The sequence below is a fragment of the Theropithecus gelada genome, chromosome 6, assembly GCF_003255815.1.
Source record: "Theropithecus gelada isolate Dixy chromosome 6, Tgel_1.0, whole genome shotgun sequence".
In the NCBI taxonomy this organism is placed as follows: domain Eukaryota; kingdom Metazoa; phylum Chordata; class Mammalia; order Primates; family Cercopithecidae; genus Theropithecus; species Theropithecus gelada.
This window is the reverse complement of record NC_037673.1, coordinates 151,156,154-151,177,087: the sequence shown is the minus strand read 5'-3', so window position 1 is coordinate 151,177,087 and position 20,934 is coordinate 151,156,154. Positions and strand designations below refer to the sequence as shown.

General features: G+C 45.6%; 1 protein-coding gene across 3 annotated transcripts in view; it reads right to left on the bottom strand.

The window, feature by feature from the left end:
- Positions 1-206: 206 nt before the first annotated feature.
- The window catches only part of LARP1 (La ribonucleoprotein domain family member 1), a 106,837-nt gene continuing 86,109 nt past the window's right edge, over positions 207-20,934 (bottom strand). For 2 of the 3 annotated variants that reach the window (XM_025389335.1, XM_025389334.1), the window contains exons 9-19: positions 18,122-18,296; positions 17,839-18,008; positions 15,472-15,864; positions 14,455-14,578; positions 14,123-14,328; positions 13,555-13,661; positions 11,810-11,961; positions 9,234-9,378; positions 6,809-6,918; positions 6,528-6,655; positions 207-3,961 (exon numbers count right to left, since the gene is read on the bottom strand). In XM_025389335.1, coding sequence (XP_025245120.1) covers positions 3,752-3,961; positions 6,528-6,655; positions 6,809-6,918; positions 9,234-9,378; positions 11,810-11,961; positions 13,555-13,661; positions 14,123-14,328; positions 14,455-14,578; positions 15,472-15,864; positions 17,839-18,008; positions 18,122-18,296 — 1,920 coding nt within the window. In that variant the 3' untranslated portion in view covers positions 207-3,751. Of the gene's footprint in view, positions 3,962-6,527; positions 6,656-6,808; positions 6,919-9,233; positions 9,379-11,809; positions 11,962-13,554; positions 13,662-14,122; positions 14,579-15,471; positions 15,865-17,838; positions 18,009-18,121; positions 18,297-20,934 lie in introns of all 3 variants that reach the window. The other variant, XM_025389333.1, reaches the window with a different exon arrangement.

Below are 20,934 nucleotides of genomic sequence, written 5' to 3'. Positions count from 1 at the left end.
GTCTTACTTAAGACACAGGGTGGACATGAATTCAAGGCTTGTAGAAGCCCCTGCCTTAGGCAGACTCCTCAAAGCCCAATGGCAGAGCCCCTGCTGAGGTTTCATGTGCACACTAAGTGCAGGGTTCCTCCGGATCTGGGGGAACCCTACCAGAAACCCATCCTTCACACCAAATAACAGTACCCTAGATGGAAGACCAGCCGGTATTTTGCCTTTTCAAGTGTTTATTTTTATACATTTTTTTTGTATTAAAAAGAAAAGCATAATTACCACAAATTACAAAGGACTAAAGCAGGACTAGAATAATGAATGAATCACTTCAGCCTGGAAAGCAGATACTCTCAATAATATTAATGTTATAATACAAGCTCATTCAAGTATTTTACATTTTTTTTTGTCCTTTTAAATATGATATCCTAGCACATAGTAAAGATAATGTACTACGAGCGTAAGGTGGAACCTTCTCCGCAAAGCCAGATGACAAGTTTTCCTCTCCAGTGAGAAATGGGCTCCAAGTTCTTATCTTCTCTGCCATCAGCATGGCTGAAGGGGGAGAGGGTGGGTGTTAGGGAAAATCCAGGGACCCTTCCACACAGGAGGTACTCTGGGGTTCCATTCAGGAGGGTGCCAGATAATTCAGATCACTCTACCCAGGCTTTTTTGGCAAAAAAACAACCCTCACCCTCCGTAACTAGTCATCTTCCTTGTCCCTCCTCCTCACTTCCCTTCCAGGGCCTTCTAAGCAGCTTACTTTCTTTTGTAAAATCAATCACCAGGAAAGGGAAAAAAAAAAAAAAAAAAAAAAAAAAGAGCTACAATGGAACAAAACAAAAACATTTAACAACTTTGACATAGGGGCTCAGCACCTCTATCTGAGCCCCAGGGGTCCAGGCTGGGGCAGGGCTGGATGGCCCTTCTCTACTGGTAGTGCCTTTGCTCCCAGGTGCAGGAAGAGGGCGAAAGAGAAACCTTCCCCTTAACAGGGCTGAGGCACACAGACCTGCTGATGTCTGATGCCCAGAGGTTATGTTGGCATGGACCAACCTTGGAAGGGATAGGATGAACAGAGGGATCTGGGCAGGCTGTTGCTTTATCTCAGGTCTTGGATCCCCATGGGAGGATGGTGGGTGTGAAGTGGTTAGCCCTGATGGCCCCTGCCACTTCTGGCATGCTTGTCACAGATACATCGGTCCTAAATTCAAGTGTCTTCAGAAAGTGAAGATGTAAACTACTCTTTGCAACATTAACTCCTAACATGTTACCTAAAAAAAAAAAAAAAAAAAAAAAAAGGAAAGAAAAAAAAAAAAGAAAAAAAAGAAAAAGCTCCCCTACCAACCACCAGCCTATGTTGAGATGAAGTCCTCGCCTCCCTGCCCCAAAGGGGCTTCCTTTCAGGGATGTCTGTGAAAAAGATGGCAGCCCCCTGGCCTGGGAGTAAACTCTAAGTAATAACAGCCTTTCCCCATACCCTAAGGCTTCCTTGTGCCCCAAACCAGCAGACGAAAAACACTGAGGTTTCTGTGGTGCTGGATACAGTACAGGGCTGCGTGACCTGAAGGAAAGAAAGGAAAGGAGAAGGGGATCCAGGAATCCAGTGTCTGGTACAATGTGGGGCAGGCACCAGACTGGGCAGGGAAAGGCCTCAGATACCACCATCATAGCAGAGACCAGACGCTCATCCTTGGTTTGAGACATGAAGTCACAGAACTGAGATGGGCTTCCCACATACCAACCACTGGGAAGGCAAAGGTGGGGAAGGGCACAGGCTAAAAATTAACAAGGTGCCCAAGGTAAAGGGCAAGGCCTTGTCAGCCCGGGATACTGTCTCCTACTCCCAACCTTTGGGCCCAACAGAGGAACCAGTTGAAAAGGAGGGCCAAAGACATTGCAGTAAGTAAGCAACAGGACCATAAACTCCTCCATGTTGCCCAGATCCCACCGAGAGTGAGTGTGCAGTCACGCCCATACCCGACATACATCCCAGTCCATGTGGGTCAGTCCTTCATCACCCTCCCTGCCTTCTGACAACAGCAGACTCCAGCCATTCCATTGTCATTCACAGCCCAACCCAAACAGTCAAGTGGCTGAAGAAGAGAATCAGGTATACTCTATGTCCACATATACCTTCCTGCCACAGGGCTTCACCAACTGGCAGGATTCCCCCCAGCCCCCAACTCCTCCTCATCCCTTGTTCCCAGGCGGGTCAATTGGAGAGTGAGCAGAGATAGATGGCTTGCAGAAGGGTATGGAAGATGGGGAGACTCCACCAGACCTTAGGAAGAGAATGGCATCTTTCTCCACCTTTTGAGAGAGACAGAGCCTCCCTGAGGTCTCTCAGATTTTTCAGGGCAACACAAGAAATGTTTCCAAGCCTCAGCTGCAGGTGTTCACCTCTCCACTCTGGGGTGTGGGGAGACGGTCAAGCTGAGGACAAGTGTGTTCCAGATGCAGGCCAACTCTGTTCTCCAACAGTTTGAAGCAAACTTGGCCTTGGGGTTCCAAGGGTAGGATGAAGGGTGTCACGGCAGGCCGGGGCCTGGCGTGAGGCAACAGCAAGCAGAGCGAGGACACAACAGTGGCAGCAGTGTACAGACACAGGACGTCAGCTTCAAACGATGCAACAGCAGGGATATCTTGGGCACGGCTCTGATTCGAGCCACTCCCAACTCTCTTGCCTCCAGGATGGAGGCACTGTACATGCAACAGTCCAGAGAAAGATTCTAGCCAGTCCAAGCCCAGGCACATCCAGAGAAGGTGGGAGCTCTTCGCGTTGACTCCACCGAGGAAAACAGGCATTTGGGTATTTCAGATTCCCGCTCCACAATAAGGCAACTTTTAAAAAAATATTATTTCCAAAAACAAAACAAAAATTCCAAGGGGAGGGGAAAGACATCACTTTCTGTGGATTAGGTGGGGGTTTATCTGATTTTTTTTTTTTTTTTTTTTGGTCTTTTATGGTTGATTTTTGTCTTTTTTTTTTTTTTCCCCATTTTCTCGAGGATGGAAAGGTCAGAGAAAAATAAAATAAATCATCTTTCAATAGTCTTTCCTGGTAAAAGCAGCGTCTCTCTGGGCTGGGGAGTAAAGGGTGTGGGGCAAAGGGAGTGGGAGAGGCTGAAACCTTTCCCCAAACCCCAGTTTTAGATCCTTTGGTTTCCTTCTCCCAGAAGATGGTAGAAGGGCAGGGTGGGGACAGCAGGGAGAAAACATGGTGATGACAAACCCCAGATGATCAAGGGGCTGATGCTCCTGGGGCCCAGAGGTGCCGCCAGAGCCTTCTATGGGACAGTGCTGGGCAATGGGGGGCCCGCAGGGCCTTCTTGTGGGCTGCATAGTTGGCTTGAGGGGGAGCAGGAGGAGGTTAGGGGTGGGGACCAGGGTTGCAGCCTACTAGCGGCGGGCAGGGCTGCAGAGTGATTTTGGTAATCCAGATGAACTATCAATAATTTAAAACTTGATATATATATATGTATATATATATATAAAAATTTCCCCCCTTTCCCTCCCCCCTTAGAAGAAGCTAGGACGTCAAGAGTCATGGAGAGAGGAGGGGGAAGGGGATGTAGAGGCTCCTGCCCAGGGGTACCTCTGATAGCCCAAATGGTGTACACATTGCTACTCAGCACAAAGGCCTGTCCTAGTAACTCCAGGCCTGTCCCTTCATTGTCCCCTCTCCTGGGACTGGGCACCCCCATGGACTCTTACCCACCCTACCCCTTTCCCCCCTCAAGCCCCAGGGCTAAGGAGCTTTTCACTTTCCCAAAGTCTGTGTGTTCGAGTGCTGGCTTGTCCATTTGGCATCTTCCCGGACGGGCTGGCCGGTGGGTGGTGTAGGGGGTTGGCTGATCACGGCAGCAGACCTGCTGGAAGACTGGGAGGGGCACCGCTTCCTGCCCTCACCGCCGCCACCTCCTGCTACCACTGAGTGTCGCTTGTGGTTGCCCTCCTCACCCATGGGGGGCTGCAACAGAGGAAGGAGTCACAGGTGATCGGAGGCACTATCTACGCCCTCTTCCTTGCCAGGCCCGTCTAGACACTTCCTACTTTCTACCTCCAAATATAGATAATGAATGGGTTTAACCTTAAAAATAAATTATCAGTTATTAAGTGTTTCTCCATGCCACACCTTGTGCTGCTTTATGCACATTCTCTCATGGAGTCAGCATCACCCTTTGATGTGGACCCATGGACATCCGATTTTTTTTTTTTTTTTTTGTTTTTCTTTTTTTTTTTTTTTGAGACGGAGTCTCGCTCTGTCGCCCGGGCTGGAGTGCAGTGGCCGGATCTCAGCTCACTGCAAGCTCCGCCTCCCGGGTTTACGCCATTCTCCTGCCTCAGCCTCCCAAGTAACTGGGACTACAGGCACCCGCCATCTCGCCCGGCTAGTTTTTTGTATTTTTTAGTAGAGACGGGGTTTCACTGTGTTCGCCAGGATGGTCTCGATCTTCTGACCTCGTGATCCACCCGTCTCGGCCTCCCAAAGTGCTGGGATTACAGGCTTGAGCCACCGCGCCCGGCCGGACATCCGATTTTATAGATGAGAAAACTGAAGCAGAAAAAGTAACTTCCCCAGGGTCTCACAGCTGGTAACTGATAAAGATAAAATTTAGGTCTATCTGCCCCAAAAGGCCAGGCTTTTAGCCAACCTCATTTCTGCTTCCCTTCCAAGAAGGGATCTCTTGCTCAGAAATGTGGAATGTGGCACGCAGTATGCTGCGATGTCTCAGCTCAGAAGGCCCAGATCCTTCTGAGGATCACCTCATTCTCTTCAATGTCCAGAGGATCCTGAACTAAGACTCAGACCATGCTCTAGCCTGGCCTTAGCACTAACAAAGGTCCTATAACCCCGAAGACAGATGTTTCCTTCCCATTTTGGTAACCAAAACTGAGTCCTTGTTCCACCCTAATAGGTCTACTTATCACAAGGGTTCTTTGTAACTTGTACCCTGCTCCCCTTCCTTCTCCTCCCCAAGGGTGGAAATGCTTAAGAATGAAAGAAAACAGGTTTGTCTTTATATTGAGAGACCTGAGTGGTTCTGCCATTATGTCACTGGATGGCCACAAACCTCAGTTAACCTGTCTAATAAGTCCTGTCTGCATCACCACATAAGAATTAAATAAGGTCAACATAAAGTAACTGGTACATAATAAACACCCAATAAATGGCAGTTTTAAAATAATAAATGTGATATGGTTTGGCTGTGTCTCCACCCAAATCTAGATCTTGAATAGTAGTTCCCATAATCCCCACATGTTGTGTGAGAAAACAGGTGGAGATAATTGCATCATGGGGGCAGTTTCCCCCATCTTGTTCTCATGATAATGAGTGAGTTCTCACAAGATCTGATGGTTTTATAAGGGGCTTTTGGGCCGGGCGCAGTGGCTCACACCTGTAATCCCAGCACTTTGGGAGGCCGAGGTGGGTGGATCACGAGGTCAGGAGTTCGAGACCAGCCTGGCCAACATGGTGAAACCCCATCTCTACCAAAAATACAAAAATTAGCCGGGCGTGGTGGTGTGTGCCTCTAATTCCAGCTACACAGGAGGCTAAAGCAGGAGAATCACTTGAACCCAGGAGGCAGAGGTTGCAGTGAGCCGAGATCGTGCCACTGCACTCCAGCCTGGGTGACAGAGCAAGACTCTATCTCAAAAAAAAAGGGGGGTGGGCTTTTACCCCTCTTTGCTCTGCACTTCTCCTTGCTGCCACCATGTGAAGAAGGATGTATGTGCTTCCCCTTTCGCCAAGATTTTAAGTTTCCTGAGGCCTCCCCAGCCCTGCAGAACTGTGAGTCAATTAAACCTCTTTCCCTTATAAATTACCCAGTCTCGGGTAGGTCTTTATTAGCAGAGTGAGAACAGACTAATACAAAATGTAAGGGCTAGTATTGTCATTTACTTACATTTGCCCTTTTGCTAAAAGGTTTGAAGGGAATAAGACAAACAGACATCTCTACTACATTATAAACTCTCAGAAGGAAAAACTGAGTCTCTTTCCCTTATCTCCAAAGCACTGAGCACAGAGACATTCAATCAGTATCTGCTGAAACAATTAAATCACTCCATCTTCCCTTGATATACCCAGCAGTAATAACCCAGCCCTGCCACTGGATGTCACCGTTGAGGTGCTGCTCCAAGAACATAGAGACCTGGGCATTAATTTATAAACTGGGGTTGGAATTGGCCTTTTCCAAAAAGAACAAATGTGTGTATCTTGGATACCCATCCTGACCAACTAGTAGTGGCTAACTTGGGCACAATAGCAAGGAGGGTGGTGAGACAGGAGAGAGAGAGAGCATTATGATGGTACCACAGAAGGGGAAAGCAGGAGCAACCATACAACTATCTCCAACTAGCCTTCATTGGCCACTCTCCATTTTAAAGGTGAAAAAAACGAAAGCCCAAATTGTGGGAAGCAGGGAGAGGGGTTCCTCGGCTAGGGGCACAGCTGGACCAGAATCCAAGTATCCTGATTCCTGGTCCAGTTTTCTTTCCAGGACAAGTAAGGTGAGAGAAAGAGTTTCACTTACATCTACTCGGAAGTCTTCAAGACGTCGGAATTTGCCGAGGTATTCTTGCAGTTTGGGGTCAATGTCCAAATTTTTGGCTTTGGAATATTTCAAGAAGGCCCAGAACTTCTCCAGCCCATACAGTTGGCCTGTAGGGAGAGGTACATAAAAGCTGAGCTGCTGAGGATAAAGACGCTCAGAGGAGAGGGAGGTGTTGTGTAAACACAGAAAGACCCAGGTAGAACTGGGGAAGAGGAGGCCTACACGACCAAGCCTCACTCAGATCCAACTCTGGCTCTTACCAGCTTCATAGTCCTTCACCGTTTCCTCCTGAAAATCCTTGAATATGTCCAGCCGGAACTTCTTTTCCAGGCCATAACTGTAGTATCGAAAAAGGCACTCCAAACCATATCTGTAGAACACAAGTCAGTGAAATCAGGGCACAGTTTCTTCATCTGTAAAATGGGAAATGTGCCTGTATAACAGACGAACTATGAAACAGTTTAAACAATGTGTTATTTCTGTATTGAAAAAACAGCATATACGCTTTAAGAATGCTAGTCTAAGTGGGTCCAGCATAAAATGTTCAGAGCTTTCCTGGGGTCAACGAACACAGCCCCCTGCCACTGACATTTGTTTACTCCTATTCTTTTACGAAACGTCTGTGGTTGCTTTCTGCTACAGTAACAGAGTGAACGGAGTTGAGTAGTTACGACAAAGACCTTATGGCCAACAAAGCCTAAAGTATTTACTGACTCTTTCCAGAAGAAGTTGGCCAATCTCTGGTATAAGAACTCTGCAAAGCCATTTAACCATGCCAATTAGTAGGTCTGTTCATTTATCTGACTCAGAAATTTCACTTCAAGGAACACATGCAGCCAGGCACAGTGGCTCACGTCTATAATCCCAGCACTTTGGGAGGCCAAGGCACTCGGATCACTTGAGGACCAGAGTTCGAGACCAGCCCGGCCAACATGGTGAAACCCCATCTCTACTAAAATACAAAAATTAGCAGATGTGGTGGTGGGTGCCTGTAATCTCAGCTACTAGGGAGGCTGAGGCAGAAGAATCGCTTGACTCCGGGAGGCAGAGGTTGCAGTGAGCCAAGATTGTGCCACTGTACTCCAGCCTGGGCGACAGAGCGAGACTCGTCTCCAAAAAAAAGATACATGCCAAGGAAATGGCCAAAACTGCAGACTTAGATCTTTTGTTTTTTTGAGACAAAGTATTGCTCGGTCACCCAGGCTGGAGTGCAGTGGCACGATCTTGACTCACTGCAACCTCTGCCTCCCGGGTTCAAGCCATTCTCCTGGCTCAGCTTTCCATGTAGCTGGGACTACAGGCATGTGCCACCACACCCAGCTAATTTTTGTATTTTTAGTAGAGACGGGGCTTCACCATGTTGGCCAGGCTGGTCCCAAACTCCTGACCTCGAGTGATCCGCCTGCGTCGCCCTACCAAAGTGCTGGGATTAAAGGTATGAGCCACCGCACCCAGCCCAGATTTAGATCTTAACAGATGTACAAAACTGTTTACAGCAGCATTATTAAGCAAAATACAAATGTCAACGAAGAGAGATGCAAGAAAAATCATAGTAAATCTACACAATAGGGTAATAAAAGCTATTAGAAATTAATAGTATAAATATATACTTAAGGATACTGAAGAATGCTTACAATATATTATCAAATGGAAAAGACATGTTTGAGCATGTTAGACGTAGAATGATCCCGTGAGTCCATTTTTGTAAACAAATAGGTATATTATACAACTACACATACATACAAAGTCTGGAAGAGCACAAACTTTACAGGGTGAGCTAAATACATTAAATATGCCAAGAAGAAACTAGGAAGCTTAATGGCAGAATAACACTTGCTGTCTCTGGAATGATGGATGTTTTCATCAGCTTTTCCAAACTTGTCTTTTTTCAAGTAGTTTACAGACAGCACATTTTACATTGAAAATCAGGGAAGGGGTGGGGGCATGGGGAGGTCTTTTTTTTTTTTTTTTTTTTAATTTAACAGATACAGGGCCTTGCTATGGCAGAACGATCACTTGAGCCCAGGCTGGGCTCAAGTGATCCTTCTGCCTTGGCCTCCCAAAGCGCAGGGATTATAGGCGTGAGCCACCCAGCCAGGAAAAAAGGACTCTTAAGATTTTTTTAATAGCAAAATATTGGAAATAACCTAAGTATCTATTAATAGGAGACTAAATAAATCATGGTACATCCATATAGTATAAGACCATGTTACAGCCTATAAAAAAAGAACAAGAAAAGTTAATTATGTACAAATATAGAATGATCTCCAAAATATAGTATTAAACAAAAACAAACGCAAGGTGCAGAAAATATTATAACATAGGCCAGCTTTTATGTAAACAAAAGGAGTGGTAGTGGCATGGAAGATTACACAGATACCTACTTACTTACACAGGGTCCTTTATAAAGGAACCATAAGATTCTAATACTGGTTGCCTGTGGGGAAAGACACCAGATGGGTGGGCGACAGGGATGAGATGACTCTTCATTACATAACCTTTTAAACTGTTTGAAATTTGAACCATGTGAATATACTGCTCATTTAAAAACAAATTTTTCATCAAGTATATGAATGAAAATACACATGCAAGGAATTTCCAACTACAGTTCTGGAAGCAGACCAACTAGGGATCCCATACCATCCCTAAGCACCAGCCAAAGTCCCCCACCCCAAACCTGCTCACCTGTAGCCTTCTTTGGCGTCCTCCAGAGCCAGCTGCTTGAACTCCTCATACATCTTTTTGTTGAAGTGATCTCGGAGGAAGAAGGACCAGAAGCGGAAGAGTGTGTTCATCTCCTGAGACTGGCCAATGCCCAAGCGTTTCCGCTCTGATGGGAAAGGAGGAAAGACATGTCTCAGGTTCAGGCTGCCCTTGCTTCAGGGACAAAGGATTCTGGAACTTAAGACTTGGTCCTTTCTCTTGTACCTCCAAATTCCCTCACTCATCATCTGCCACTCAGTCATTCAGCAGATGTTTATTGAGCACTAATCACTCTGCAACAGGCCCTGATGCTGGGAGCTGGGCCTGTACTTTTCCAGAAGCAGGTGGCAGCAGCTTCTCAACCAGGCTGGCAGTCTAGCTCTTCACCTCAACTGGTACTGCTTTCAAGTGCCATCGAGACAAGACAAGGCGTGAACAAATTGTCTGGAAATTCTAACAAACTGTATTTGGCTCATTACCAAATTTACCTAAAGAGTCCTACAATATTCACAAGTACATAACAGTAATATCAAAAAATACACAACACCAAAAGCACGAGCAACAAAACAGAAAATGAGTATCATTAAAATGAAAAATTTTTACGCATCAAAAACGTGAAAAGATAACCCATAGAATCAGAGAAAATATTTGCAAATTATGTATCTGATAAAGGAATTCCTACAACTTAATAATTAGGAAAACAATCCAGTTAAAAAAGGATCTTGGCTGGGCAAGGTTGCTCACGTCTGTAATTCCAGCACTTTGTGAGGCTGAGGAGGGAGGACTGCGTAAGGCCAGGAGTTCAAGACCACCGTGGTCAACATAGTGAGACCACTGTCTCTACAGAAAACTTTCAGTAATTAGATAGGTATGGTAGCACATGCCTGTAGTCCCAGCTACTCAGGAGGCTGAGGCAGGAGGATTGCTTGAGTCCAGTAATTCGAGACTGCAGTGAACTATAATTGAGTCACTGCATTCCAGCCTGGGTGACAGAGCAAAATCCTGTCTCAAAAATAAATATTAATAAAAGTAAATCAAAATAGACAAACAATAACAAGTGTTGGAAGGAGGTGAAAAACCAGAAGCCTCACATACTGCTTTTAGAAATATAAAATGAAAATTTTATGTTTCAATATAAAAATTTATATTTCAATATAAAATTCCAAAATTTCCACTTTGGAAAACAGTGTTTAATTTTGTCAAAGGGTTAAACATGGTTACCCCATGACCCAGAAATAATACTCTTTCATCCAAAATAAAGGAGAAGCTATGTCTACGGGAAACCCGTATGTGAATATGCCCAGTAGCATTATTCACAATAGACAAAAAGTAGAAACAACCCAAATGCCAAACAACTGATGAATGGATACACAAAATGTGATACATCCATATGATGGAATACAATTTGGCAATAAAAAGAATAAAGTACTGCTGCATGCTATGACATGAACCTTGCTGTGTATTTGTCAGTATACCAAATATACTAAGGGGAAGAAGCCAGTAACAAAGGACTACATACAGTATAATTTATGTGAAGTGTCCAGAATAGGCAAATCCTTAGAGGCAGAAAGTAGATTAGTAGTTTCATAGGACTGGTAGGATTTTGGGGATGGGGAGTAGTTTGCATGTATAATGAGTATGAGTGGTAAGGGGCATAGCATTTTGGGGGGTAATGAAAATGTTCTAAAATTGATTCTGGTGATGGGCACACAACTATATGAATATACTTAGAGCTATTACATTGCATACTTCAGGTATGTTGCATCATATATAAATTATATCACAATAAAGCTGTTATTACACACAAAGTAGGAAAGAGAGAAGTGAAGTGGATGAATCAAGAATTTAGCAGCCATGTTTTGTTGAATGAAAGGAGATGAATGAGTAGTAACTACAGGTGACAAGACAGGTTGGCTGTAAAGATGCACAAAACCAATCAGAATGCTAAAAGAGGGGGGACAGACAAGAGCATCTAGACAGGCTCTTTCCTTACACTATCATCTGCAGGGGGGATCAGCAAACTACTTCTGTAAAGGGACAGAGAACAAATATTTCAGGCTTTATAGATGACATATGGTCTCTGTCACAAATCTTTTTTTCTTACAACCCCTTAAAAATGTAAAAACTGTCCTTAGCTCCAAAGCCATATGAAAACAGACTACTGGCTGGATTTGACTCACAAACTACAATTTGGCAACCTTTGTTCTAGAGAGCATATGCCACCTCTTACATACCCTTTTGTGATGGACAGTGGACTAGACCTGACAATGGCTGAGTCAGTAGTCTTGTCAGAGATACAGAAATACTTAATTGACAGTTTTAATAATAGAGGAAGATCAAGGAACACAAATGTTGTGAGTGCCATATTCCCCTAGCTTCCTACAGCTTAAAACTACCTGGCCCAAGTCTAACTTCAGTCCTTCTCGCTATAATGTCCCATCTTTTTTTGCTCTGAAGTCAGAGAAAAAAGTCACCTATCCCCATATCCCCCAACCCTTACACTCTGGGTCTAAATAAGGGGCCCCAGAGGATCGTCCCCTGCCCCCCTCACTTCTTACCATTAAGGCAGCGCCTACGATACTTATGGTAGACGTGTTGTGTGAAGCCATTTTCCTTGAGCAGTTCATGGGAAGGATGTTGGAATTTGGGCAATGACTGAGGGGTACAGCCATAGCTGCCAACTGTAGGCGTCCCTTCTGAGGGGCTGGAGCTACAGAAACCACAAAAAATACTGTCACCAGGTACCCCACAGCAGCCCCACCATAAGGTTAGGAGGGGTCCCTCTGATTCGTTCTGTCAGCCAAGATCCACCCTCTCAGAGAGTATCAAACAAGGAGGCCCAGTTACAGGTCTTTAACTTATATCCATGGGACTGATTAACTCTGCATTAACTCTCAGAGGGTTTTACAGAGGATACTGAGGCTTACAGAGATTAGGAGACTCATCCAGGGTCATAAGACTATTTAATGGCAGAAACGTGTCCAATGATAAAACTTGAGCTTTTAACCATTTATAAACTTTTGAGCATTTAACCTTCCTTAATGAGCCACCACGGGTCAACCCATCTATAGTGAAGTCTTGAACAACATGGGTTTGAAATGCATGGATCCACTTATACGCAGATTTCTTCCACCTTTGCCACTGTTGAGACAGCAAGACCAACCCCTCCTTCTCAGCCTGCTCAACGTGAAGACCACGAGGATGAAGACCTTTATGATGATTCCACTTCCACTTACTGAACAGTAAACATTTTCTCTTTTGACTTTAACTTTTATTTTAGGTTCAGAGGTATGTGTGTACGTTTGTTACGTAGGTAAATTGCACCCACTCTCCTCCCTCTCCCCACCCCCAAGTAGGCCCCAGTGTCTGTTGTTCCCTGTGGTTTTCTTAGTAACATTTTTTCTTCAGTTTATTGTAAGAATACAGTATGTAATACGTATAATATGCAAAACATGTGCTAATTCACTATATGTTATTGGTAAGGCTTCTGGTTAACAGCAGGCTTTTGGAGAGTGAAAAGTTATACACGGATTTTCAACTGTGTGCGGGGTGGGCACCCCAGGCCCTTCGTTGTTCAAAGATCAATTGTTATTTTCTTCAAAAGCATGCCTATTTGCAGTCTGTGCCATCTTTGCAGGGAGTAGACAGCATAGGTAGGTGGCTCTCAAAGCTTGCTTTGGGAAACAGGAAACACATACTGGGGCCATCTTACTGAAATAAATAAAGAGCATGGGTCCTACCCCAAGAAGCAGGGTCAGTAGATATAGGTTGGGGCCAATAAATATGTATTTTTTTAATTTTTAAAACTTTTCAGGTAGCCTCCCAAGACACAGTAGGCTCAGAGAGACTCCCAGAAATCTGTTTATTCCACCACCTGGCTATCCTTCCTCAGATAGAAAGTAGACATCCAGGCTTGGAAACCAATTTAGAGAGATTTTCTCTCTGCATGTATGAAAATATGGTCTCATGTGACTGCCACACCACTTCTTTAGGAAAAAAGCCTCCACCTCATTCCCAGGTCCTGGGCTGAGCTTTCCACCTCGTTCCCAGGTCCTGGGCTGAGCTTTCCACCTCGTTCCCAGGTCCTGGGCTGAGCTTTCCACCTCGTTCCCAGGTCCTGGGCTGAGCTTTCCACCTCGTTCCCAGGTCCTGGGCTGAGCTTTCCACACCACTGCTTTTTTGAAAATCTCTTAAATGAGGGTCCCTTTAATTTTCAGACCAATCTTCTTGGTCCAGTCAATTTCATGCTTGCCCACCCATCCCACAGGCAGCCTGATCACTCTTCCCCCACTGCCCTAGGTACCTGATGGAAGCAGTACGGGGCCTGTGCTCACGGGAATCCATCACCCAGCCCACATGGCTCTCCAAGGGTGGGTTTGAACTGTGTCTTGTCTTTCTTTTTCGAGGCATCTGCAAAGGTTAGCCCAGGGTTTGTTACTATTTGTACTCCTACAACTCTGAGGAGCATCAAGCACTTGTAGGACTAAGATGGGCATGATCTCTCACATTTTACAATAGCATTTTCATATTCATTCTCTTACAATGTTCACAGTGGTGAGCTAGGAACTGGTATGCCTATTTCAAACAGGTGAAGAAATCAAGGTTTGGGAATGAAGTGATTTGCCCAAGGACTCATACCTGGTCAATCCTCCTTAGGCCTTATCTACATGGGGCCACCACTCCCACACCCAGTATATTTTGCAGATGTGGCCACCTAATCCTAGGCTTGGCAAGCCCACCAGCCTCAGAACAGAGAGCAGGTAAAGGATTTGGCACTTCCTTGGCTCAGACAAGGCAAAGGAGAGAAGCAAAGCACTGGAATGTAATCAAGAAGGCCCAAGACTCTGAGCAGCCTGACAGAAATGCCTCACCTTGGCATCCAGTGTCCGTCCTTCTTTCACTACTGGGTAAAACCGTGATGTCTGGCTTGAGTCTTTGAGCTGTGGTGTCCGGGGAGTACGGGGGGTCCTGGTGTTGCGGTAGTTTGGTGACTCTGGGACAGTGGTTGGTAGAGAGCGGGCGATGGTGGAGGGCTCAGGAGCACCAAACAACTTGTTGGCCAGGGCATCCGTGGGAACTGCAGTGGCACAGAGAGGAGTCAGGAAGCAAGGAAAGGCCTGTAGCATCCACCCCTGGATAGCCCCTAGTCCAAGGGCTCCAGACCCTCTCACCCATGTCAGGATCTCAGGTGTCTGCTTCTCACCTTGCTGGAACCGAGGTGGCCCAGGAGGAACTTCCTGGTTGGGATCCACAGGGGGCTCAGGGGTCAGTGTGTCAAACTGCTCCCGGCTGATCATATTGACTTTTTTGAAGTTCTCGACTTCTTGCTGCAGAGGTTATGAGATGGGTGGGGAAAGATGTAAGTAAGGAAGCTGTTCCAGCCTGTTTAAGGAACCAAGACTGGCAGGAAGTTGGAGAGGGCAGCTCCCACATCAACATACATGGAATTCTGGTCCCCAGGCTCTCAGCTGCCCAGTCACCACTCCTCACCCCAGGTACCTTGGCACAAGTGTGCTAGCCCAGAAAAAGACAGTACTTGCCCTGCCCTCCCTGTAGTAAGACTGAGGTCAGACTTACAGGAGTTCCTCAGGAACTCACTACAGACTCTCCCTTGAAAGCTCCAGTGTTTCCCCATCTCTCTTTCTGCTACTGCCTTATCACACAGTGGCTGGGCAACTCTCCTTCCTCCTTACTTCCAGTAAACGCACTGCTACTTGTTACACGGGCTCACCCTAGGACAACCTACCACCAAAAATACCTACTCTGTAAAATCCTACAACAAAGATGTTTTGACTGTTTCCAGGCAGCAGCAATTTTTCAAAAGACCTATCTCTTCTCCATTTTCCATACTCAACACAAGCTTCTTAAAAGGCTTCTAAATTTTTAGACGCCTAAATATTTAAGACTAGAAATAACAATCTAACCCTTTATTCTATTCCCCACAAAAGTGTCTAGCCAACTTTCATAATATTAACTATGGATCCACAGGTAGGATAATAATCACCCCTGCCTCACCTGAAGAGTTTGCAGTGTTTAAACATCACCCCTCACTCCTAATGCCCCCGCTAGATACCAGTCATCATCCCCTTCCCATATATAAAAATTCTGCGACTCTGAATTATAAAGACCTGCCTCAAGTTGCACAGCTAATCAATCTTCCTCTTCTCTGTACACTACAGGCACCCCAGGCTCCACACTCACTGCTATGTCCAAGCCTCACCTTGATCTGGGAATACTCAGGTTCAAACTTCTCAGCCCACAGGTCCTGCTCATAGTAGAAGAGGCCATCATTAATGACCTTGGCCAGCTCGGCGCTCATCTTAGCACGCGAGGTGTGGTTGCCTGTGCGGTCCCCCCCTGGGTGCCGGCGCATGTAATGTGGTGTCTGGGTGACAATGAGGATCTTGTTGACATCCCTGTCATCAATCTCATAGTCCGATTCCTCATCAGACCAGGCGGTGAAGGTGTTCTTCCGCCCATCCATCTGCTCCATCTCCTCGTCAAACAGAAAATCCAGTTCCTCTTGCTCATCCTGATCCTTGGACATCAGCTGCTGGGAGGGCAGCTGCTGAGGCAGAGAGGTCAGGTGGGCAAATCTGGGCTCCTCTGACTTCTAAAATAGGACAGACGAAGGGGAAAAGGAATCACCGGAGGTCCTTGGCCCAGATTCTGTAGCTATTCCATGAGAGGGAGGCTCCAGCCCCTCAGCATGAGACTGTTCAAGACCCGGTAACACCAGCAGGTCACAAGTGTCATCCTGGGAGTCAGCTTTATGACTATGATAAAGGATGTCTCATAGAAGTCCAGGTTCCTCCACTCACAGCTCATATCACAGTCATGCACAAACAACTAGATGATGAATTCTCTATAGGCAGGAACTGTGCTCTCATTTACCTTTATATTCTACATAGCACCTAGCCTAGGAGTGGACACACAGTAGTTCATGGGGTTGATTCATCCTTTTATCCATCTACTCAAAATCTCACAATGAACTGAAAGCTCCATGATCCACAGTTGCCTTGCTTTCCATTATATACTCAGTAGCTAGATGGGGATCTGGTAATAGCAGATGTTCAATTATATAATAAATGAGGGAATACCCATTAGTCCTAAGCTTTGTATGAAAAACCTAAAAGCAGAATAATAAGACAAGGTCCCTGTTACTTAGGGAGCTCAGTGGGAGAAGGTCAACCAAACAGCCAAGTGCATTGTGGTATGGTAAAGGCTATAAGCAGGTTTGTGGAAGCACACAGTGAAAGGAGCTTAGTCAACTGTGACTAAGAATGGTTAGGGAAGGCCTCCTTCAAGAAGTGACTACCACAGGATGAACATAAGTAAGCCAGATGAAGATAGGGACACAGTATGCTAGGCAGAAAGAACACCATTGTTCCAAAGGCAAGAAAAAATAAGGTGCCTTCAGCAAAGAGAAACTATTTGTTTTGATAGACTGAATATGAGATGCTGAGAGAGAAGCATTTGTCTAAACTCACAGTATTTATTCAAAAGTAGATTCCCTGCTGTGCCAAGGGCTTCCTACAAAAAATCTAAACCTATCTTTTTTTAAGGTTTAAGATAGACCAGGTTGGAGTAGTGGCTCTAATTCTGGAATGGGAACTAAGTCTGACCCCTGTTTCAAAGAAAACTTTGTAGGCCTGGACTTTGCAAGACCCTTATCTACTTACTACCTTTCTCCTCATGTCTCTGGCTCGATCTCCAACACTTTTTAAGGGCTGAAGCCGCAACTGTGGGCAATTCTGCGTATGAACAGGCAGGTGAGAGAAAGGAGATGAGAGGTAGTCACTGTGGGAAAATAGATAAGGGAGTATAGAATTCCATAGACCCAAAGTTCAAGGTCAATTCTGAAGTCTCCTCACAAGCCCCAGGCCAGAGGTCTCTAAAGTGTGTGAGGATGAGCAGGTATGTGGAGAAAAATTCAGCACTTAAAAAGGAAGTAGTAATTCGAGTTAGAGATTGTAATACTTCTTTAACAGTGAACTTCATCTGTTTATGTATATAAACTATTTCTAGAATATTCTACCCTCTCCTTCCTTTCATCTGAAGATGGGGAAACTGAAGCCCTGAGGTATAAAACAGGCTTCCCAAGCTCTCCTTGCCACTAGTGCAGCAGACCTGTGTAGACTAACTCCGTATTTGGGCTATGCATCTGCTCCCTCTCCCTTCCTTCTTCTGAGGACCTAAGGGGCTTACATATGTGACAGTGGGGAAATACTCAGGGAAAAGACACTGAAAATGTAGCCCCAGAAATTTAGATGGAGCAAAAAGAAGAGCCAAGAATCAAGAAGCCTGAAACATCGCTGCCAGATGCTGCATGATCCCTTATGAAAAATGTCACTGAGGAACTCACACAGTAGGGTGCCTTAAAGGATGGTTCCCTACAGGAAATGGAAACAGGCCAAATCAACCTTTCTGCAGCCACTACTGGTAACTTCAGCTCACACTATGATCCTGAACTACTGAGATTTCCTGCTGGCCCCTCAGAGCTAGAGTGCTGTGCCCATGTGTTATCCCCTTCAAGCACCCTAGCTCAGAGTGCTAAAACCAAGGCAAAGGACAAGGCCTCACCCACCTTGGGCCGTGCTGGGGACGGCCGAGGCCTCTTCTTCACTTCAATCCAGTTCTCGGAATCCAGGTCAGGCAGGCTGGCAGACAAGCCCTTGGGTAGTGTCTTTAGGTTGCTGACCTCCTCTGTTTTGGTTGGCACTGGGGTGACTGCACGAGGAGAGCCAGGTGCTGACTCTAAAGGGTGGAAAGGTGAAGTCCTCATCCCTCCAGTCCTCCTCCTTTTGCCAGCCCTGAGGAGGACTGTTGCCCAGAGGACAAGTGCAATCCTCATGCCAGCAGGTACCTACCTGTCTCCTTTTGGTAGTGCTGACGGGGAACAAATTCAGGGCAGTTGAGAAGCTGGGAGAAATCAGTCTGTGAATAATCCACTATTGGGGGACCAGGAAGAGGCCACTTTTCTGGTTCTTCCCTCCTACGAACTTTCTCGTCAACGATCTCCACCACCTTGCTGTCTTTTAGGGCCTGCAGGGGAGGAGGAACAAGGGATTAAGAAGAAAATCTCGGACAGAAAGATCCTGGAAATGGTGGACAACTGGGTTCCCCTGAGCTTGGTATAAGAAAATTTGCACCATCTTCCACGACTGGTAGATATGTGAGATGTTCAAACTTGTAGGAGGTACCAGCATAAAAAATACACCTGCCCTTTTACTCTTTGAGCCTGCAATCCTACTTCCAGTAATCTACCCTAGAGAACACTTGCACAAACAGGCAGCAGTATGTATAATATTTGCACAAAAAGCCATTCACAGTAACACTAGAGTAGGAAAATAACTGGAAAATACCTAACTTGCCATCCCATAGGCAATTTAAATATTTACAGCATATGCATTTGATGGAACACTTCTCAGACATTAAAAAACTTTACAGGTCGGGCACGGTGGCTCACATCTATAATCCTGCACTTTGGGAGGCTGAGGTGGGCGGATCACAAGGTCAAGAGATAGAGAACATCCTGGCCAACATGGTGAAACCTCATCTCTACTAAAAATACAAAAATTAGCTGGGTGTGGTGGCATGCGCCTATAGTCCCAGCTATTCGAGAGGTTGAGGCAGGAGAATCGCTTGAACCCAGGAGGAGGTTGCAGTGAGTCAAGATGGCGCCACTGCATTCCAGCCTAGGCGACAGAGCAAGATTCTGCCTCAAAAAAAAAAAAAAAAAAAAAAAAAAAGCCAACCAACTTTACACGTGCTGAGGTGGATAAACTCACAAAATATTAATCAAAAAAGCAGGCTAGGCCGGGCACGGTGGCTCAAGCCTGTAATCCCAGCACTTTGGGAGGCCGAGACGGGCAGATCACGAGGTCAGGAGATCGAGCCCATACTGGCGAACACAGCGAAACCCCGTCTCTACTAAAAAAATACAAAAAACTAGCCGGGTGAGCTGGTGGGTGCCTGTAGTCCCAGCTACTCGGGAGGCTGAGGCAGGAGAATGGCGTAAACCCGGGAGGCGGAGCTTGCAGTGAGCTGAGATCCGGCCACTGCACTCCAGCCTGGGCAACCGAGCGAGACTCCGTCTCAAAAAAAAAAAAAAAGCAGGCTAGGTACAGTGGCTCACACCTGTAACCCCAACATTTTGGGAGGTCAAGGTGGGAACATCGCTTGAGCAAAGGAGTTCAAGACCAGCCTGAGCAAAATAGCGAGACTCCATCACTACAAATAGTAAAAAAAAATTAGCTGGGCATAGTGGCTGGCACATATCTGTGGTCCCAGCTACTTGGAAGCCTGGGTGGTTGAGGCTGCAGTGAACTTTGATCACACCACTGTACTAACTCCAGCCTGGGCAAAAGAGCAAGACCCAGTCTCAAAAAAACAACCAAAACACCCATCTATACGAGCAGCAGTTGAAAAAACCATGGAGCATTCCACACAATGGTGAACTATGCAACTGTACACAGGAATGAGGAATATCTTTCTATTAGATACTGCTACTTTGCAGTTAGCTCCCAGATATATTAAGTGAAGACAAAAAAGAATTGAAGAAATGCATGTGTTGTATATTTCCATTTACCTAAGAAAGAAGGAGGATACAAATACATATAGAAGCATTTGCTTTTTTCTTAAATGGAAAGGTTCTAAAAAGTTTGCCTATAAGAAAAGAAAGGGTGTATATGACAGAAATTTTTTTTTTTTTTTTTTTTTTGAGACGGAGTTTTGCTCTGTCACCCAGGCTGGAGTGCAGTGGTGCAATCTCGGCTCAATGCAAGCCCTGCCTCCCAGGTTCACACCATTCTCCTGCCTCAGCCTCCAGAGTAGCTGGGACTACAGGTGCCCGCCACCACGCCCGGCTAATTTTTTGCATTTTTAGTAGAGATGGGGTTTCACCGTGTTAGCCAGGATGGTCTCGATCTCCTGACCTTGTGATCCACCCGCCTCGGCCTCCCAAAGTGCTGGGATTACCGAAGTGAGCCACCGCGCCTGGCCTGACAGAATTTAAGTCAGACTTCTATGACTATACCATGCGGAAACTCTAGAACCATGTAAATGTTTTACGCAGATGTAAAACAACTTAGAAAATTATAGGGGTAGGGAGAAAACAATCTCTAAAACTTGGGAGCAAAATAAAATGAATATATATAAATTTAAATGTGTAACCACACAAAGATTCTTTCAAATGACTTGAAGATAGAGTTATTTGACTGTATTAGTGGAAAAACTGTTTTCAGTGGTAGTGGAGGTATTGTAAGAATAATGTAGAGGTTGGCACAATGGCTCACACCTGTAATCCCAACACTTTGGAAGCCGAAGTGAGAGGATGGCTTAAGCCCAGGAATTTGAGACCAGCTTGGGTAACAACACAGCAAGATTCCATCTCTACAAAAAATTTAAAAATTAGCCACGCATGGTGGCGTGCACCTGTAATCCCAGCTATTCAGGAGGCTGAGGCAAGAGGATTGCCTGATTTCAGGCAGTTGAGGCTGCAGTAAGCCATGATCACACCACTGCAATCCAGCCTGTGAGAGCAAGACCCTATCTCTTTAAAAAAGGGGGGAAAAAAAAAAGACCACAAAAAAGACTGTAGACATACTGTGAAATAAAACAAAATGAGTAATTATGTTGATTTCATTAGGAATTAATATTATGGGCATGGGATAAAGGAGTA